General features: G+C 50.2%; 1 protein-coding gene across 1 annotated transcript in view; it reads left to right on the top strand.

Moving 5' to 3' along the window:
• The first annotated feature begins 1,826 nt into the window (after positions 1–1,826).
• The window catches only part of idh3g (isocitrate dehydrogenase (NAD(+)) 3 non-catalytic subunit gamma), a 34,648-nt gene continuing 16,807 nt past the window's right edge, over positions 1,827–19,667 (top strand). Inside the window, exons 1-4 of the mRNA XM_078206896.1 lie at positions 1,827–1,840; positions 6,411–6,508; positions 14,913–15,028; positions 16,444–16,504. Coding sequence (XP_078063022.1) covers positions 6,423–6,508; positions 14,913–15,028; positions 16,444–16,504 — 263 coding nt within the window. The 5' untranslated portion in view covers positions 1,827–1,840; positions 6,411–6,422. The remainder of the gene's footprint in view (positions 1,841–6,410; positions 6,509–14,912; positions 15,029–16,443; positions 16,505–19,667) is intronic.

The raw sequence follows: 19,667 nt of genomic DNA, 5'->3' as shown, positions 1-19,667 counted from the left end.
CTTTCCCCAACCATAGTCCAACCCCCTAACCCCCCCCCCCCTCCTCCTCATACCTAACTTCCCCTGTCCATCCCTCTTTCCCCCTTTTAAGACGCTCCTTAAAAATCAACATTCGACCGAGCTTTTGGTCACCTGCCCCTGATATCTCCCGATGTGGCTCAGGGTCGGATTCTGTCTGATTATCAACCCTGGGGCTATGTTGCCAAGCTAGAGCTGCAATATAAATGCAAATTTTTGTTATTGTTCCTTATCCCAAATGGTGTGTGTTCTAGTTCCTGTAGAGATATTCCTTCTCCTACCCAGTGCCCTACCCCAGCCTCTGCGTCCCTCCATCTCTCTATGGAAATAAGGCTTAATGCAGCCTCTGTTGATGTTACTCCCTCTGCTGCTTCTTCACTCGTCACATTGCCCCCGTCAAGTTCTCCCTCCCCGACCTCGGTTCCTTCCCTACTCACCGGCTCCCTTACTCACCCAATGCCCCCAGCCGCTGTCAATCCACGCCATGTTCCAGTGTCCTGTGAATCCGTTTGGAGGGTCAGCAAACTCCCATTTTCCTGCCTCAAGGCTCACGACAATAATCCATATAACTTCTTCCCACCAATTCCTTCGGCCGTACCCTCCATCCCGCCACCCAATCGACCCAGGGAGAATGAACTCCAGAGTGTGAAACGTGAGATCTCAGAAACCCTCAGTACAGCACAGGAAACAGGCCCTTCGGCCCTCCTTCCACATCCTTCCAAAAGCCTCAGATTCTTTATTGCCCTTTCAACTCCCTTCCTGTTCACTCCCACTGTACACAAACCCAATCCCAAACTCTTTCCTATTCACGCTCATTGTACACAATCCCAATCCTCTTCCCATTCTCTCCCACTGTACACAATCCCAATGGAACCAAACCCCTTCCCATTCACTCCCACTGTACACAATCCCAATGGACCCAAACCCCTTCCCATTCACTCCCACTGTACACAATCTCAATGGACCCAAACCCCTTCCCATCCACTCCCACTGTACACAATCCCAATGGACCCAAACCCCTTCCCATTCACTCCCACTGTACACAATCTCAATGGACCCAAACCCCTTCCCATCCACTCCCACTGTACACAATCCCAATGGACCCAAACCTCTTCCCATTCACTCCCACTGTACACAATCCCAATGGACCCAAACCCCTTCCCATTCACTCCCACTGTACACAATCCCAATGGACCCAAACCCCTTCCCATTCACTCCCACAGTACACAATCCCAATGGACCCAAACCCCTTCCCATTCACTCCCACTGTACACAATCTCAATGGACCCAAACCCCTTCCCATTCACTCCCACTGTACACAATCCCAATGGACCCAAACCCCTTCCCATTCACTCCCACTGTACACAATCCCAATGGACCCAAACCCCTCCCCATTCACTCCCACTGTACACAATCCCAATGGACCCAAACCCCTTCCCATTCACTCCCACTGTACACAATCCCAATGGACCCAAACCCCTTCCCATTCACTCCCACAGTCTCAGTAATGAGACGCAATGATGACCACTCCATATACATAGCTGCTGATGTTGGAGGCACAGACGTCAGTGTGAGTCCGGCTCGGGGCTGGGTTAGCTGCGACGTGATCTTTGCACAGCTGGTAGCCTGTCGGATCCTTTTTCACAGGAAGGCTCTTTGCAAGCCGCTCTAGTGTGGTGCATTTTCCCACAGGGTACTAATGGAGCTTGCTTGTGCTCGGGGCAATGTCATTGTACAATAATGAGGCAACACTGGCTGCTTGGTGTGTGTTTAACTAATTTCTTCCTTTCTCCTCCCTTTCAATCAGACCGAAGAATCAATTGTAAGTATTTTTCGGTGAACTTTCTTTGATGATAACACGAGTTGGCTTTGGGTGGGCGATGCTCCACGGTGCTTGGTTGGTGAAGCGTTCTATGCAACCCCCTTGAATGTGTAATGACCGCCATGCTCTCGTGCATTTCTCCCCTCAGCTGCTACAGCCCCACATACCTCCAGTTCTTAGCTGGTTAGATAGTGGATTGCATATAGAAACTGAATTGGTCATTCTCTCCCCTCTGAGTCTGAAGGTCAGGGACACGGGTCCACCACAACCTCCCCACAAACTCCATTGAGTTCCCATAGGCAGGATTGACTATCCACCCCCAGGGTCAGTGCTAAGGGAGCGCCGCACTGTGGGAGGGTCAGTGCTGAGGGAGCGCCGCACTGTGGGAGGGTCAGTGCTGAGGGAGCGCCGCACTGTGGGAGGGTCAGTGCTGAGGGAGCACCGCACTGTGGGAGGGTCAGTGCTGAGGGAGTGCCGCACTGTGGGAGGGTCAGTGCTGAGGGAGCGCCGCACTGTGGGATGGTCAGTGCTGAGGGAGCACCGCACTGTGGGAGGGTCAGTGCTGAGGGAGCGCCGCACTGTGGGAGGGTCAGTGTTGAGGAAGCGCCCACAGTCGGGCGGGGGGGTCAGTGCTGAGGGAGCGCCGCACTGTTGGTGGGAGGGTGAGATGGGGGTTGGTCAGGGTGATGGGGGGGTGGAGGGAGGTGTGAGCGGGGGGTGTTGGGGTGTGAGCGGGGGCAGGTGGGGTGCGAGCGGAGTCCTCACAGTCCCCTCATTAAGATCTACACTGTCGGAGAGTCAGTGCTGAGGGAACGCCGCACTGTGGGAGGGTCAGTGCTGAGGGAGTGCCGCACTGTGGGAGGGTCAGTGCTGTGGGAGCACCGCACTGTGGGAGGGTCAGTGCTGAGGGAACGCCGCACTGTGGGAGGGTCAGTGCTGAGGGAGCGCCGCACTGTGGGAGGGTCAGTGCTGAGGGAGCGCCGCACTGTGGGAGGGTCAGTGCTGAGGGAGCGCCGCACTGTGGGAGGGTCAGTGCTGAGGGAGCGCCGCACTGTGGGAGGGTCAGTGCTGAGGGAGCACTGCACTGTGAGAGGGTCAGTGCTGAGGGAGCGCCGCACTGTGGGAGGGTCAGTGCTGAGGGAGCGCCGCACTGTGGGAGGGTCAGTGCTGAGGGAGCGCCCCCCCTGTGGGAGGGTCAGTGCTGAGGGAGCGCCGCACTGTGGGAGGTTCAGTGCTGAGGGAGCGCCGCACTGTCAGAGGGTCAATGCTGAGGGAGCGCCGCACTTTCGGAGGGTCAGTGCTGAGGGAGCGCCGCACTGTTGGTGGGAGGGTGAGATGGGGGTTGGTCAGGGTGATGGGGGGGTGGAGGGAGGTGTGAGCGGGGGGTGTTGGGGTGTGAGCGGGGGCAGGTGGGGTGCGAGCGGAGTCCTCACAGTCCCCTCATTAAGATCTACACTGTCGGAGAGTCAGTGCTGAGGGAACGCCGCACTGTGGGAGGGTCAGTGCTGAGGGAGTGCCGCACTGTGGGAGGGTCAGTGCTGTGGGAGCACCGCACTGTGGGAGGGTCAGTGCTGAGGGAACGCCGCACTGTGGGAGGGTCAGTGCTGAGGGAGCGCCGCACTGTGGGAGGGTCAGTGCTGAGGGAGCGCCGCACTGTGGGAGGGTCAGTGCTGAGGGAGCGCCGCACTGTGGGAGGGTCAGTGCTGAGGGAGCGCCGCACTGTGGGAGGGTCAGTGCTGAGGGAGCACTGCACTGTGAGAGGGTCAGTGCTGAGGGAGCGCCGCACTGTGGGAGGGTCAGTGCTGAGGGAGCGCCGCACTGTGGGAGGGTCAGTGCTGAGGGAGCGCCCCCCTGTGGGAGGGTCAGTGCTGAGGGAGCGCCGCACTGTGGGAGGTTCAGTGCTGAGGGAGCGCCGCACTGTCAGAGGGTCAATGCTGAGGGAGCGCCGCACTTTCGGAGGGTCAGTGCTGAGGGAGCGCCGCACTGTTGGTGGGAGGGTGAGATGGGGGTTCGTCAGGGTGATGGGGGGTGGAGGGAGGTGCGAGCGGGGGGTGTTGGGGTGCGAGCGGGTGGTGTTGGGGTGCGAGCGGGGGGTGTTGGGGTGCGAGCGGGTGGTGTTGGGGTGCGAGCGGGTGGTGTTGGGGTGCGAGCGGGGGGTGTTGGGGTGCGAGCGGGGGGTGTTGGGGTGTGAGCGGAGTCCTCACAGTCCCCTCATTAAGATCTACACTGTCGGAGAGTCAGTGCTGATGGAGCGCCGCACTGTTGGTGGGGTGGGGGTTGGTCAGGGGGATGGGGGGTGGAGGGAGGTATGAGCGGTGGAGAGGGTGCGAGCGGGGAGGGGGGCGGGGTGCGAGCGGGGAGGGGGGCGGGGTGCGAGCGGGGAGGGGGGCGGGGTGCGAGCGGGGAGGGGGGCGGGGTGCGAGCGGGGAGGGGGGCGGGGTGCGAGCGGGGAGGGGGGCGGGGTGCGAGCGGGGAGGGGGGCGGGGTGCGAGCGGGGAGGGGGGCGGGGTGCGAGCGGGGAGGGGGGCGGGGTGCGAGCGGGGAGGGGGGCGGGGTGCGAGCGGGGAGGGGGGCGGGGTGCGAGCGGGGAGGGGGGCGGGGTGCGAGCGGAGTCCTCACAGTCCCCTCAGCCAGCAATCCTAAAACTGAGAGTTGATTCTGTTGTTGCTAACTTGGCTCCCACATTTCAGCTGGGATCGTGCTTCCAAAAACAAAATTATGAGGAAGAAAGGAAACGTTCTCCTTTCGTAGAGGGGTCAGTAACCGGGGGGATTGATTTAAGGTCGGGGGGCAGGAGATTTAGAGGGGATTTGAGGAGAAGCTTTTTCACCCTGAGGATGATGGGAATCTGGAACTCACTGTCTGAAAGGGTGGTGGAGGCAGAGAGACCCTCACAACACTAATGAAACATTTCGATAAGCACTTGGAAACTCCCCAGTGTACAAGGCTACAGACCAAGTGCTGAAAAATGGGATTAGAATTGACAGGTGCTTTTTGGCCAACGCAGACATGATGGGCTGAAAGGCCTCTTTCTGTGCTGTAAAACTCTTATGACTTATCATTAGCCAGGTGTGGCAGATGCTTTGAGGATTCTGGGTCTGTGTCAGGTGCTAGACAAATGCAGTGCCTCCCTTGCTGCTGCCGGGGAATGGAGTGTTACTGCACCTTGGCGGAGTGCTGGCTTCTGTTTTTAATGTCCTCAGTCCCCACGTAACAACACACTGGTTCCAATTATCGAGTGGCTCTGCGGAGGTGACGGGCTGCAGTGGGCGTTCTTTTAACCCCACCCCACCCTCAAACACCAGGGGTTCGGTTACAATAACAACGAGCCAGTAAATCGTCCCCAAGGGGCTTTATGGGAACATCAATCAGACAGAATTTGACCCCGAGACACTTGAGGAGATAGCGGGGACAGGCGACCAAAAGCTTGGTCAGTTTTTGAGGAACGTCTTAAAGGAGGAGAGGGGTGAAGAGATTGAGGGAGGGAATTACAGAGCTTAGGGCCTCCCAGGCAGCTGAAGGCTCGGCCAGCAATCGTGGAGCGATGGGAATTGTGGGATGTTCGAGAGGCTGGAATTGGAGGAGTGCAGAGATCTCAGAGGGTTGTAGGAGGTTATGGAGATGGTGAGGGGTGTAGGGGCTGGAGGAGGTTACAGAGATAGGGAGGGTTGTAGGGGCTGGAGGATGTTACAGAGATAGAGAGGGTGTAGAGGCTGGAGAAGGTTACAGAGATAGGGAGGGTTGACGGGGTTGGAGGAGGTTACAGAGATAGGGAGGGTTGTAGGGTCTGGAGGAGGTTACAGAGATAGAGAGGGTGTAGAGGCTGGAGAAGGTTACAGAGATAGGGAGGGTTGACGGGGTTGGAGGAGGTTACAGAGATAGGGAGGGTTGTAGGGTCTGGAGGAGGTTACAGAGATAGAGAGGGTGTAGGGTCTGGAGGAGGTTACAGAGATAGAGAGGGTGTAGAGGCTGGAGAAGGTTACAGAGATAGGGAGGGTTGACGGGGTTGGAGGAGGTTACAGAGATAAGGAGGGTTGACGGGGTTGGAGGCGGTTACAGAGATAGGGAGGGTTGTCGGAATACCAGTCAGTGTACAGATATCTCCCTGAGGGAGTTGACTCTTGTGTCCGAGGACACAGGACACTGAGATGGAGGATAGACTTTCCAAGGCGCTCTCCCACCCAGTGGATGCAAAGCTGTAGGGGCTTTGAAGAGGAAACTGCCGGAGGCTTCCGGAAAGGGTCGTTGTGAAAGTATGGCTTGGGATTTTTGGGAAAGGAACACTCGCAATGTCCAGGGTGTCTCAGTAGTGAGGTGGAGTATCTAGTGAGGTGGAGTATCTAGCGAGGCAGTCACCTCTGTCTCCCCCGCCTCAGGGGAAGGGCAGTGGATATAATCGGGAGAGGTGTTTGATCCAGAAAGCAGCAGCAGAAACATGTCAGCAGGATAATAGTCATTCAGAGCTGAGCATTGGAGTCGTGAGTGTCCTGTTAGCTGCACCCTGTGGATACAGCATGCCTTGTCTTTGAGCTCTCTTTCGCCTCACACTGGCCGTCTCTTTGTTCTGCAGCCTCCCCCGGCCATGTATGGAGGCCGACACACAGTCACCATGATCCCGGGCGACGGGATTGGTCCTGAACTGATGCGACATGTCCGAGATGTTTTCAGGTGAGAAAAGCTGTACAGGACAGGGCGGAGAGCAGGACTGGGTGTGAGCGCACATTCCCAATCCCAAAGCCCTTCCCATTCACTCCCACTGTACACAATCCCAATCCCAAAGCCCTTCCCATTCACTCCCACTGTACACAATCCCAATCCCAAACCCCTTCCCATTCACTCCCACTGTACACAATCCTAATCCCAAAGTCCTCCCCATTCACTCCCACTGTACACATTCCCAATCCCCTTTCCATTCATTCCCACTGTACACATTCCCAATCCCAAAGTCCTTCCCATTCATTCCCACTGTACACCATCCCAATACTAAACCCCTTCCCATTCATTTCCACTGTCCACAATCCCAATCCTAAACCCCTTCCCATTCACTCCCACTGTACATAATCCCAATGGACCCAAACCCTTTCCCATTCACTCCCACTGTTCACAATCCCAATCCCAAACCTCTTCCCATTCACTCCCACTGTACACAATCCCAATCCTAAACCCCTTCCCATTCATTCCCACTGTACATAATCCCAATCCTAAACCCCTTCCCATTCATTTCCACTGTCCACAATCCCAATCCTAAACCCCTTCCCATTTACTCCCACTGTACACAATCCCAATGGACCTAAACTCCTTCTCATTCACTCCCACTATACCCAATCCCAAACCTCTTCCCATTCACTCCCACTGTACACAATCCCAATCCCCTTCCCATTTACTCCCACCGTACACAATCCCAATGGACCCAAACCCCTTCCCATTCATTCCCACTGTACACAATCCCAATGGACCCAAACCACTTCCCATTCACTCCCACTGTATACAATCCCAATGGACCCGAACCCCTTCCCATTCACTCCCACTGTACACAATCCCAATGGACCTGTAGTAGGTAAAAAATACTTCTGAGGCTGGTATGAGTCAAAATAGAGTCGGCTTTATTCTCACAAGCTTGCAGGAGAACTTGACCCCTTGAAAGCGGAAGCCAAAGTTCTCCCTGAACACAGAAAAGTGGGGATATATATACAGCATGGCTTCTAATACTGGTCACGACTCAAACACCAGATCAGTCACGACTCAAAAATACATTTACAGCCTCTGGTCATAAACCAGAGTGTATCTGGTATTCTCAGGTCACGAAGCAGTCCATGGTTTCCTGCATTTACCCTTTAGGTACAAAATACATTGAGTACAAAAAACATTAACCCTTTCCCCTCTTCAATCCCCCCTTTTGGTCAGGGTCAGGTCCAAGCATGGCCCCATGACCAATTCAGAGCCAAAGATTACCAGTATATATGGGCCTACCTCCTTCGTCAGGAAGTCTGCCCCTTCTGCCTGTACACTTGCACTCGGCATAATTCGGGCTGTTCGTGCAATAATGTCATATAAATACAGCAAGCAATAACAATACAATCAACCCCTGCATCAGGTCTGATCCCCACGACCCAAACCATTGCCCTAGCCGTCCCGGAGGGTTATAATTATGATATTGGCTCCCTTCATCCCGTATTGTCTTCGCTACTCGTTGGATATGATCTGCCAAACGAGTTATATTTTAATCATCTGGGATATACGTGCAGCATTCGGAGCGCACATTCCTCCCTGGAAAGCCAACACACAATCAAGTGTCAAATGGTTCTGTAAAGCAACAGTCCGGATAGCTACAACCTCGGCTGATACTTCAGAGAAGGCTGTGCTCACCTCCTCGAACCTGTCTCTAGTTTCATTCGCAATTCTCTCCAAGGTCGAGGCCATATGTATAAGTTCCTGAGCTGCTTTTGCTGTCCCATAAAGTGGGAAAACTATCATAAAGAACCGTTCTGTCTCACTAATGGTGAATATAGGGTACCACATATGCTAAATAGCACGATCCTACCCAATCCCAAGGAAGCCATGGGTAGGCATTGTTTCCACAGACAAAACAGGTACCATCATATGCAGTGATGCTGCTCATATAAGTAGAGGAGAGGCTGACCAGGACATCGGCAGTGGGGCAATGGATTGTAATCTGTTGCACCAAAGCCCAGGCACCACTGGTGACATTAACCTGCTGGGTACAGTAGCTACGGCCAACAGGTATGGTTCCATTTCTTACCAAGCAGATAGATCCCCCCTTGTTGGTTTTTCACAACATGCCTGATGGGGTTTTTAAATGTCACTTTCCTTGTCCCGTCTTGGGTTCCATTCTGATTCAAAATCCCCTCTACTATTCCCGGAGTTGACAAAGGGATAGGGAATAAAAGACTTTCCCCCCTTTCCTTCGTGCCTGGGAATATGTAAGCAGACCCAGCACTTGCTCAAAATTTTGACTGCAATACAAACAAGTGAGACATATACATGAAAGTGTTCACATGATGGGATCTGATTTTGGAGGATTGGTACAATGATCGCGTGGATCGACCAAATCTCGTGTTGATGTACTCATCCTCCCGAGCCCTCTGATGTTGCCGGGTACAGATCCATCCCAGTCCCTCAGCTAAACACCAAAAATTCCAGTTACATTGCATGGGAGACCCCAATCACCTCGCCCCTCCAACAGAGTTGGCAACATGGCATGGTTAAGGAATCCCAAGCATCGGTCCCTACGGGTTACCTCCCAGGGACTTATTCCATGCGTCGGAAGGTTACAATAGACAGAGCCATCATTACAGAGATGCTTGTGATGCTCTGTCCCCAAGTCTACACAATTCCATCTATACTTCCCCTCCGTAACTAGCAGGGCAAGGGTCGTGAGGAGCAGCAAGAAAATCAACCTTTCACTTAACTAATAACCCGCGCAACCGTTATACAATGGTCCAAAGGCTATACCGCCCGCGCGCCACTGCCCGCGAACCCGTTCAGCTTGCTTGGAGGTCAACCGTCTCTCGAATCTGTGAATTAAGCACACTACACAATTTTAACCTCATAGGGACCCTTCCATTTAGGGGCGAACCCAGGTTTCAAGTAGTGCTTTTACTAGGACGCAACTTCCCGCCCGTCAGGGAGCATTTCAAGCTCTCTCTCTCCCTGTGTCTCTTTGTTCCTGATTGTCTTTTACTAATTTGCGCATCCCTTTTAGTTGGGTGCTCAGCTCCAAAACATATTTCCTGAATTCATCTTTTAGTGAACCTACATCACCGCCCATTCTGTCATTAATTCATAAGGGGTTAATCTGGTTGTCCGGTTTGTGGTAACTCTTAGCCTCATCAGTATAGTGGGCAATATCTCTGTCCACTATTTTCCCGATGTCTGTATGGCTTTAGCTAGTACATTATACAGTTAACTACACACCCCCCTTCCATAGAAAGCTTAGTGTGAATTAAATAACACTTTACACTGGCTTTTTGGCTGCAGTTGGACATCCATTCATTTGTATATAATCTCATCAAAAAACATCGCATTCCCCATTAAATCACATACCATACAGCTCCAATCTTTATATAATGTACTCTTACATTATCTCTAATTTGATCATTTGTATGGCGAGGAAAACAGGAAGCTCCTACAGAATTATGTTTCATCAATACACAACATATATAATATATAACTATATTATACAAAATTGGTGAAGGCTTTTCAGGATTTGATTTTATTCTCGGGTCTATATGGAAAATAATCAAGCGGCAGCTGTATCATACTTTACACATCATAACTGTGATATCCAAACCCTTTTAATCCAAGCTGTTTCCAATTTTAAACTGAGCTCCAGATCAAAACCCCCGCACTCGAGGAAAACAACAGGCGCCAAATCAAAACCAAAGTAGGTACAATACAGACTAGTTAATTAATCAGTAACATTGTGGTTTGATTTTAACTGGCTAGATTTTAAGCTTGATAGTGCTCAATATTTGGCAAACTTTGAACAATAGATAGCACATAAAATTCCAACGGCAGTACATAATTTGAACCAGTTTACAGAATATTAAACTATTAGACATTCGTAAATCACTATATCCTGCGGACCTTAACACTGCATTCTAAATGGGCAATTTGCATTGGCGGCTAAGATTTAATTGAATAACCTCCTGCTGGAACTTGAAATAAGCAGAATTACAATTCATTTCACTGACTTAAAATATTTTAAACTGACTCGTAGACAGTAAATTTACCTCATTCTTTTGTTCTTGTTCATCTACTTTCCCATAAAATTACTCTTTTTCTTCTCCCAATTCTCAACTAACTCTCATAATCTTCACTTTGAGACAAAGGAGAGAGCACATGGTTCCCTCCAAGGTTTAAATCCTTTCTTAACAAAATTTAAACACAGGCTTATTCAGAATCCAAATTGGCTATTTCAAACTTCAATTTATGTACTCGATTTTGAAATTTCAATTTACCTTCTAATTTTATTTAAACTCTGTATCAAACCCACTGTTGTAAAATCACAACAGGGAAGAACATCAAAACAAACAACTCTGTTAAACACACACAGACACACATGGAAGCTTCCAACACCCATTCAAACTTAACATCTTAAACTGAGATGTAAGTCAAACATTTAAAAGAATACAGAACTTGGGTTAAGACAGTCACTTTTATTCTTCTTTCTTCCAAACTATAATTAAACGCAAAACTGAAGTAAATTCAAGAAATCTTATTACTTTAATTTTTAACAGTCTTAACACCTCCCCAGCTCTCCTGAGGCTAAACTAAGGTCATTTATTACCCGCAATAAACACTCCACAAGAACAAACAAAGGCTTCAACAATTCCTGCTCTCAATCTAATACAACAACAACCACCTACATTCGACTAGCAACCAGATCACACAAACACACTGAAATACAAAAACGAAGATCTCTCCTACCCACCTCCAGGTATGCCACTAGCCCATTCTACCAATTCATCATAGTTCGGGGTACTGAGAATTCCCATTTCAAGGATTCTTTGGTGAACACTAAAGAATTCATCCTTAAAAGCCTGGATGAACACTCGATCTCCTCGACCTGGGTTTCCTTGTCCTGAGCACTCCTGATATACCTGGAACAACCATCCCCCATATTCAGAAGCTCCTTCCCCTTTTAGCTGTTTCATTGTGGTTATTCCGCTCCAGTTAGTTAGGAACATTCTCTACCACTCTCAGAGTTTCAAACAGGGCGAAGGGTGCCTGTTGGGCATCTATCTCTGATGTTCGGCCGACTACATGTGTCCACCGTCCCCCACTATAATCCTGTGCTGGAGGAGCGGCGGGTCCACCTGCTACCTGCCTCCACTTACCCGCTGGACAGGCTGCCCTGACCAGCTGGTGTACGTCTCTCAGGTGTAATAGGTGTCCTACCCAGATTGTGTCTAATTCTTCCCAGAATTTAGTGTTTGTGCTTCTACGTTGTAATTTACCCAGGGAAGCCATTATCTGCTGCCTCTCACCTGGGGTGAATGGTTTATAATTTGTTTTTGGCTGCGCATCTGTTCCCCCTTGGGTTACTGGCGCTAAGTTGTGTTCTAGCGCTTCCCACTCCTCTGGAGGAGCGGTGAGTCCCTGTTGTGTGGACTCATAAGGAGGTAGAGGAACGGTTTGCCCTCTGCATTGCTTTTCTTCTAATAGTTGGTTTTGTTTCTCCAGTTCCCTTACTCTGGATTCTCACTCGCTAATCCTTTCTTTATCCTCACTCCACTTCTTAGTAGAGGCGACTACTTGCTCAATCAGCCCAGCTAACTGATGTATTAACAATACTCCTATTTTCGTTGTCATGTTTCTCTTTTCTTTATCCAACCACTTATGCTGTTGGCCCAGAGGGCAGGATAAGTTCCACCCCCCTTTTCTCATCTGTTTAATGAATTTGTTCCTCTTAGTCATACACTCATTTATCAGGGATTCCGGAAGTCCCCACTGGCCTTGTGATCCTGCCATAATACAGATAGGTTTTATACTCACCACCTGGAGTCTTCTATTTTCCCTTCTCACTCTCCCACTCCTAGGTCGCTCTTATCGGAGTCCGGTGTTACCTGTCAGGGGTGATCAAATCCCTCCGTACCACCGCTTACACTATTAAGCTTATGCCATTAAGCCGGCTTCTACTCCGGTGGTCACTCAGACAGTCTCTCTTTCTCACTCACGCCTGAACATCACACCTCAGGCAACTTTTCCTCCAGTCTTTACACTCACTTGAGTATTAAAGACAAATGCCTCCTTGTCCGTATGTGTTCAGTTCAGACGTCTTTCACTCTCGCACTCTCTCATCACATATGATCACCTGACTGTGGTTTGATTCACCCTATTAGGTTCAGAACTCTATTCCAGTACCCAGGTTGTGGCATTCAACCTGAGCCTGCAAACAGAGTCCCGCAAACAGATCCCGGGGGTGTCCTGAGTTTCGGCACCAATTGTAGTAGGTACAAAATACCTCTGAGGCTGGTATGAGTCAAAATAGAGTAGGCTTTATTCTCACAAGCTTACGGGAGAACTTGACCCCTTGAAAGTAGAAGCCAAAGTTCTCCCTGAACACAGAAAAGTGGGGATATATATACAGCATGGCTTCTAATACTGGTCACAACTCAAACACCAGATCAGTCACGACTCAAAAATACATTTAAAGCCTCTGGTCATAAACCAGAGTGTATCTGGTATTCTCAGGTCACGAAGCAGTCCTTGGTTTACTGCATTAACCCTTTAGGTACAAAATACATTGAGTACAAAAAACATTAACCCTTTCCCTTCTTCAGACCCAAACCCCTTCCCATTCACTCCCACTGTCCACAATCCCAATGGACCCAAACCCCTTCCCATTCACTCCCACTGTACACAATCCCAATGGACCCAAAACCCTTCCCATTCACTCCCACTGTCCACAATCCCAATGGACCCAAACCCCTACCCATTCACTCCCACTGTACACAATCCCAATGGACCCAAACCCCTTCCCATTCACTCCCACTGTACACAATCCCAATGGACCCAAAACCCTTCCCATTCACTCCCACTGTACACAATCCCAATCCCAAACCTCTTCCCATTCACTCTCACTGTACACAATCCCAATGCAAAACCTCTCCAGGGGCTGGAGGAGATTACAGAAATAGGGAGGTTAGTAGGGGCTGGAGGAGATTACAGAGATAGGGAGGTTGTAGGGGCTGGAGGAGGTTACAGAGATGGGGAGGATTGTAGGGGCTGGAGGAGGTTACAGAGATAGGGAGGGTTGTAGGGGCTGGAGGATGTTACAGAGATAGGGAGGGTTGTAGAGGCTGGAGGAGGTTACAGAAATAGGGAACGTTGTGGGGGCTGGAGGATGTGACAGAGATAGGGAGGATTGAAGGGGCTGGAGAAGGTTGTAGGGGCTGGAAGCAGTTATAGAGATAGGGAGTGTTGTAGGGGTGGAGGAGGTTACAGAGATAGGGAGGATTGTAGGGGCTGGAGGAGGTTACAGTGATAGGGAAAGTTGTAGGGACAGGAGGTGGTTACAGATATAGTGACGGTTGTAGGGGCTGGAGGAGGTTACAGAGATAGGGAGGGTTGTAGGGACTGGAGGAGGTTACAGATATAGTGACGGTTGTAGGGGCTGGAGGAGATTACAGAGATAGGGTTGTAGGGGCTGGAGGAGGTTACAGAGATAGAGAGGGTTGTAGGAGCTGGCGGAGGTTACAGAGATAGGGAGGGTTGTAGGGGCTGGAGGAGGTTACAGAGATAGGGAGAGTTGTAGGAGCTGGAGGAGGTTACGGAGATAGGGAGGGTTATAGGGGCTGGAGGAGGTTACAGCGGTAGGGAGGGTTGTAGGGCCAGGAGGAGGTTACAGAGATAGGGAGGGTTGTAGGAGCTGGCGGAGGTTACAGAGATAGGGAGGGTTGTAGGGGCTGGAGGAGGTTACAGAGATCGGGAGGTTTGTAGGGTCTGGAGGAGGTTACAGAGATAGGGAGGGTTGTAGGGGCTGGAGGAGGTTACAGAGCTAGGAAGGGTTGTAGGGGCTGGAGGAGGTTACAGAGATAGGGTTGTAGGGGCTGGAGGAGGTTACAGAGATGGGGAGGGTTGTAGGGTCTGGAGGAGGTGACAGAGATAGGGTTGTAGGGGCTGGAGGAGGTTACAGAGATGGGGAAGGTTGTAGGGTCTGGAGGAGGTGACAGAGATAGGGTTGTAGGGGCTGGAGGAGGTTACAGAGATGGGGAGGGTTGTAGGGTCTGGAGGAGGTGACAGAGATAGGGAGGGGGCCATGGGCCCTATTTGAAAACAAAGATGACAGTTTGATAATGGAGGGGTTGTCGGCCAGAGGTCGGTCACCAAGCACCTGTGGGTGAGGGGCGAACAGGACCGGCCCCGGTGTGAATCAGGATGAGGGGAAGGGGGCAACCAGAGCTTCCATTCAGCAGATCCTGGAAGGTGAGTGAGCAGGCAGGATGGCCTTGAAAAGAATCGAGACTGGGGCTTGGGGCAGGGGTCTCGCAGAGGGGACGGGAATAGCTGTGACCTTGTGTGACACCAATCTCCTTCCTCACAAAAGGTGTGCCTGCGTACCTGTCGACTTCGAGGTGGTGGACGTGCATCCTTCCCTCGACAACAAGGCCGGAATCGAGGGCGTGCTGACTGCCATTCGGAGGAACCGCGTCGCGCTGAAGGGTGACTGGAGTCGTGGGGAAGGGGGGGTTGGGGGCAGGTTGTGAGAGGAGGAGGAGGGGGTGGTGGACTTTGTTCGGGGAGGATAAATAAGGGAGCAGAAGGGAGGGGGTGGGCGAGTGGAGACATGCATGGTTTTTAAAAGGGAATTCGAGGGGGAACTGAGGGGATAAAACTTGCAGAGCCCCGTGAGGGGTTGGGGGGAGAATGGGGTGACCGGATTCGACCATAAGACATAGGAGCAGAATTAGGCCACTCGGCCCATCGAGTCTGCTCCGCCGTCAATCATGACTGATATTTTTCTCATCCCCATTCTCCTGCCTTTTCCCCATAACCCCTGATCTCCTTACTAATCAAGAATCTATCTGTCTCTGTCTTAAAGAAACTCAATGACCCGGCCTCCACAGCCTTCTGCGGCAAAGAGTTCCACAGATTCACCACTCTCTGTCTGAAGAAATTCCTCCATCTTTGTTTTAAAGGATCGCCCCTTTAGCCTGAGGTTGTGCCCTCTGGTTCTAGTTTTTCCCACTAGTGGAAACATCCTCTCCACGTCCACTCTATCCAGGCCTCGCAGTATCCTGTAAGTTTCAATAAGATCCCCCCTCATCCTTCTAAACTCCAACGAGTACAGACCCAGAGTCCTCAACCGTTCCTCATACGACAAGCTCTTCATTCCAGGGATCATTCTTGTGAACCTCCTCTGGACCCTTTCCAAGGACAGCACATCCTTCCTTAGATACAGGGCCCAAAACTGCTCACAATACTCCAAGTGGGATCTGACCAGAGCCTTATACAACCTCAGAAGTATATCCCTGCTCTTGTATTCTAGCCCTCTGGACAAGAATACTACCATTGAATTTGCCTTCCTAACTACTGACTGGACCTGCACATTAACCTTGAACAATGACTCCCAAGTCCCTTTGTGTTTCTGATTTCCTAAGCATTTTCCCATTTAGAAAATAGTCTGTGCCTCCATTCCTCCTTCCAAAGTGTATAACCTCACACTTTTCCACATTGTATTCCATCTGCCACTTCTTTGCCCACTCTCCCAACCTGTCCAAGTCCTTCTGCAGCCCCCCTGCTTCCTCAATACTACCTGTCCCTCTATATATCTTTGCAACATCTGGTGTTCAGGAGAACCAGTATGGAATCGATGGGCTGAATGTCCCCCTTTTGTATTTCACTGTCTCTCAGTTCTGACGGTGTATCTTCTAGATGGAGCGCACTGCAGACACAGACACAATGGTAGAAGGAGCAAATGTTAAAGGCCCTAGCACAGAATGTGACCAAAGCAGGGAAGGCGCAGTGTTGCCTTTTTGACGTCCTGGCTATTCGCCCGTGGTGTTACTCACAGCAAGAGGGTGCACTGTTTTCCCATGGTCATGCGTTTCCTAACTCTCTCGGTTGCTGTTTTACAGGGAATATAGAAACCAACCACAATATGCCCCCGTCGCACAAATCAAGTAACAACCTACTGAGGTAACTTTGAATCATATTCAGAATAACAGATCCCCGGGAGTGAGTTACAGACTGGAATCTAATCGAGGGGTTCGGGGTGGTTTATATAGAGAATAACAGATACCCGGGAGTGAGTTACAGACTGGAATCTAATCGAGGGGTTCGGGGTGGATTATATTCAGAATAACAGATACCCGGGAGTGAGTTACAGACTGGAATCTAATCGAGGGGTTCGGGGTGGTTTATATATAGAATAACAGATACCCGGGAGTGAGTTACAGACTGGAATCTAATCGAGGGGTTCGGGGTGGTTTATATTCAGAATAACAGATACCCGGGAGTGAGTTACAGACTGGAATCTAATCGAGGGGTTCGGGGGGGTTTATATATAGAATAACAGATACCCGGGAGTGAGTTACAGACTGGAATCTAATCGAGGGGTTCGGGGGGGTTTATATATAGAATAACAGATACCCGGGAGTGAGTTACAGACTGGAATCTAATCGAGGGGTTCGGGGGGGTTTATATATAGAATAACAGATACCCGGGAGTGAGTTACAGACTGGAATCTAATCGAGGGGTTCAGGGTGGTTTATGTATAGAATAACAGATACCCGGGAGTGAGTTACAGACCGGAATCTAATCGAGGGGTTCGGGGGGGTTTATATATAGAATAACAGATACCCGGGAGTGAGTTACAGACTGGAATCTAATCGAGGGGTTCGGGGTGGTTTATATATAGAATAACAGATACCCGGGAGTGAGTTACAGACTGGAATCTAATCGAGGGGTTCGGGGTGGTTTATATATAGAATAACAGATACCCGGGAGTGAGTTACAGACTGGAATCTAATCGAGGGGTTCGGGGTGGTATATATATAGAATAACAGATACTCGGGAGTGAGTTACAGACTGGAATCTAATCGAGGGGTTCGGGGTGGTTTATATATAGAATAACAGATACCCGGGAGTGAGTTACAGACTGGAATCTAATCGAGGGGTTCGGGGTGGTTTATATATAGAATAACAGATACCCGGGAGTGAGTTACAGACCGGAATCTAATCGAGGGGTTCGGGGGGGTTTATATATAGAATAACAGATACCCGGGAGTGAGTTACAGACTGGAAGCTAATCGAGGGGTTCAGGGTGGTTTATATTCAGAATAACAGATACCCGGGAGTGAGTTACAGACTGGAATCTAATCGAGGGGTACAGGGTGGTTTATATTCAGAATAACAGATACCCGGGAGTGAGTTACAGACTGGAATCTAATCGAGGGGTTCAGGGTGGTTTATATTCAGAATAACAGATACCCGGGAGTGAGTTACAGACCGGAATCTAATCGAGGGGTTCAGGGTGGTTTATATTCAGAATAACAGATACCCGGGAGTGAGTTACAGACTGGAATCTAATCGAGGGGTTCGGGGTGGGTTAAATATAGAATAACAGATACCCGGGAGTGAGTTACAGACTGGAATCTAATCGAGGGGTTCAGGGTGGTTTATATATAGAATAACAGATACCCGGGAGTGAGTTACAGAGTGGAATCTAATCGAGGGGTTCAGGGTGGTTTATATATAGAATAACAGATACCCGGGAGTGAGTTACAGACTGGAATCTAATCGAGTGGTTCGGGGTGGTTTAGTTATAGAATAACAGATACCTGGGAGTGAGTTACAGACTGGAATCTAATCGAGGGGTTCGGGGGGGTTTATATATAGAATGACAGATACCCGGGAGCGAGTTACAGACTGGAATCTAATCGAGGGGTTCGGGGTGGTTTATATATAGAATAACAGATACCCGGGAGTGAGTTACAGACTGGAATCTAATCGAGGGGTTCGGGGTGGTTTATATATAGAATAACAGATACCCGGGAGTGAGTTACAGACTGGAATCTAATCGAGGGGTTCGGGGTGGTTTATATATAGAATAACAGATACCCGGGAGCGAGTTACAGACTGGAATCTAATCGAGGGGTTCGGGGTGGTTTATATATAGAATAACAGATACCCGGGAGTGAGTTACAGACTGGAATCTAATCGAGGGGTTCGGGGTGGTTTATATATAGAATAACAGATACCCGGGAGTGAGTTACAGACTGGAATCTAATCGAGTGGTTCGGGGTGGTTTAGTTATAGAATAACAGATACTTGGGAGTGAGTTACAGACTGGAATCTAATCGAGGGGTTCGGGGTGGTTTATATATAGAATAACAGATACCCGGGAGTGAGTTACAGACTGGAATCTAATCGAGGGGATCGGGGTGGTTTATATATAGAATAACAGATACCCGGGAGCGAGTTACAGACTGGAATCTAATCGAGGGGTTCGGGGTGGTTTATATATAGAATAACAGATACCCGGGAGTGAGTTACAGACTGGAATCTAATCGAGGGGTTCGGGGTGGTTTATATATAGAATAACAGATACCCGGGAGTGAGTTACAGACTGGAATCTAATCGAGTGGTTCGGGGTGGTTTAGTTATAGAATAACAGATACTTGGGAGTGAGTTACAGACTGGAATCTAATCGAGGGGTTCGGGGTGGTTTATGTATAGAATAACAGATACCCGGGAGTGAGCTACAGACTGGAATCTAATTGAGGGCTTCGGGATGGTTTATATATAGAATCACAGATACCCGGGAGCGAGTTACAGACTGGAATCTAATCGATGGGTTCGGGGTGGTTTATATATAGAATAACAGATACCCGGGAGTGAGTTACAGACTGGAATCTAATCGAGGGGTTCGGGGTGGTTTATATATAGAATAACAGATACCCGGGAGTGAGTTACGGACTGGAATCTAATCGATGGGTTCGGGGGGGTTTATATATAGAATAACAGATACCCGGGAGTGAGTTACAGACTGGAATCTAATCGAGGGGTTCAGGGTGGTTTATATATAGAATTTCAGAATAATGCTGGAATACTATCCGGCTGGAGTATTCTATGCCCCTCACCATATTAGGGTGTCAGTGACTTGGGAATGAGGGGTCTTCAGTTCATGTGGAGGGAGAGAGACTGGGAGAAGCTGGGATCGTTCCCCTTAAGAGCAGAGGGGGTTAAGGGGGGAGATTTAACCGAGGCCGTCACTATCACGAGGGGGCTTCAATCGAGTGAATGAGGAGAAAGCTTTTCCCAGCCGCAGGATGGTCGAAAACCAGAGGAGGAGGAAGGG

Source organism: Mustelus asterias, unplaced genomic scaffold (genome assembly GCF_964213995.1).
Source record: "Mustelus asterias unplaced genomic scaffold, sMusAst1.hap1.1 HAP1_SCAFFOLD_1864, whole genome shotgun sequence".
Classification (NCBI taxonomy): domain Eukaryota; kingdom Metazoa; phylum Chordata; class Chondrichthyes; order Carcharhiniformes; family Triakidae; genus Mustelus; species Mustelus asterias.
The sequence above is the reverse complement of the archived record's forward strand: the minus strand, read 5'-3'. Positions and strand labels throughout refer to the sequence as shown.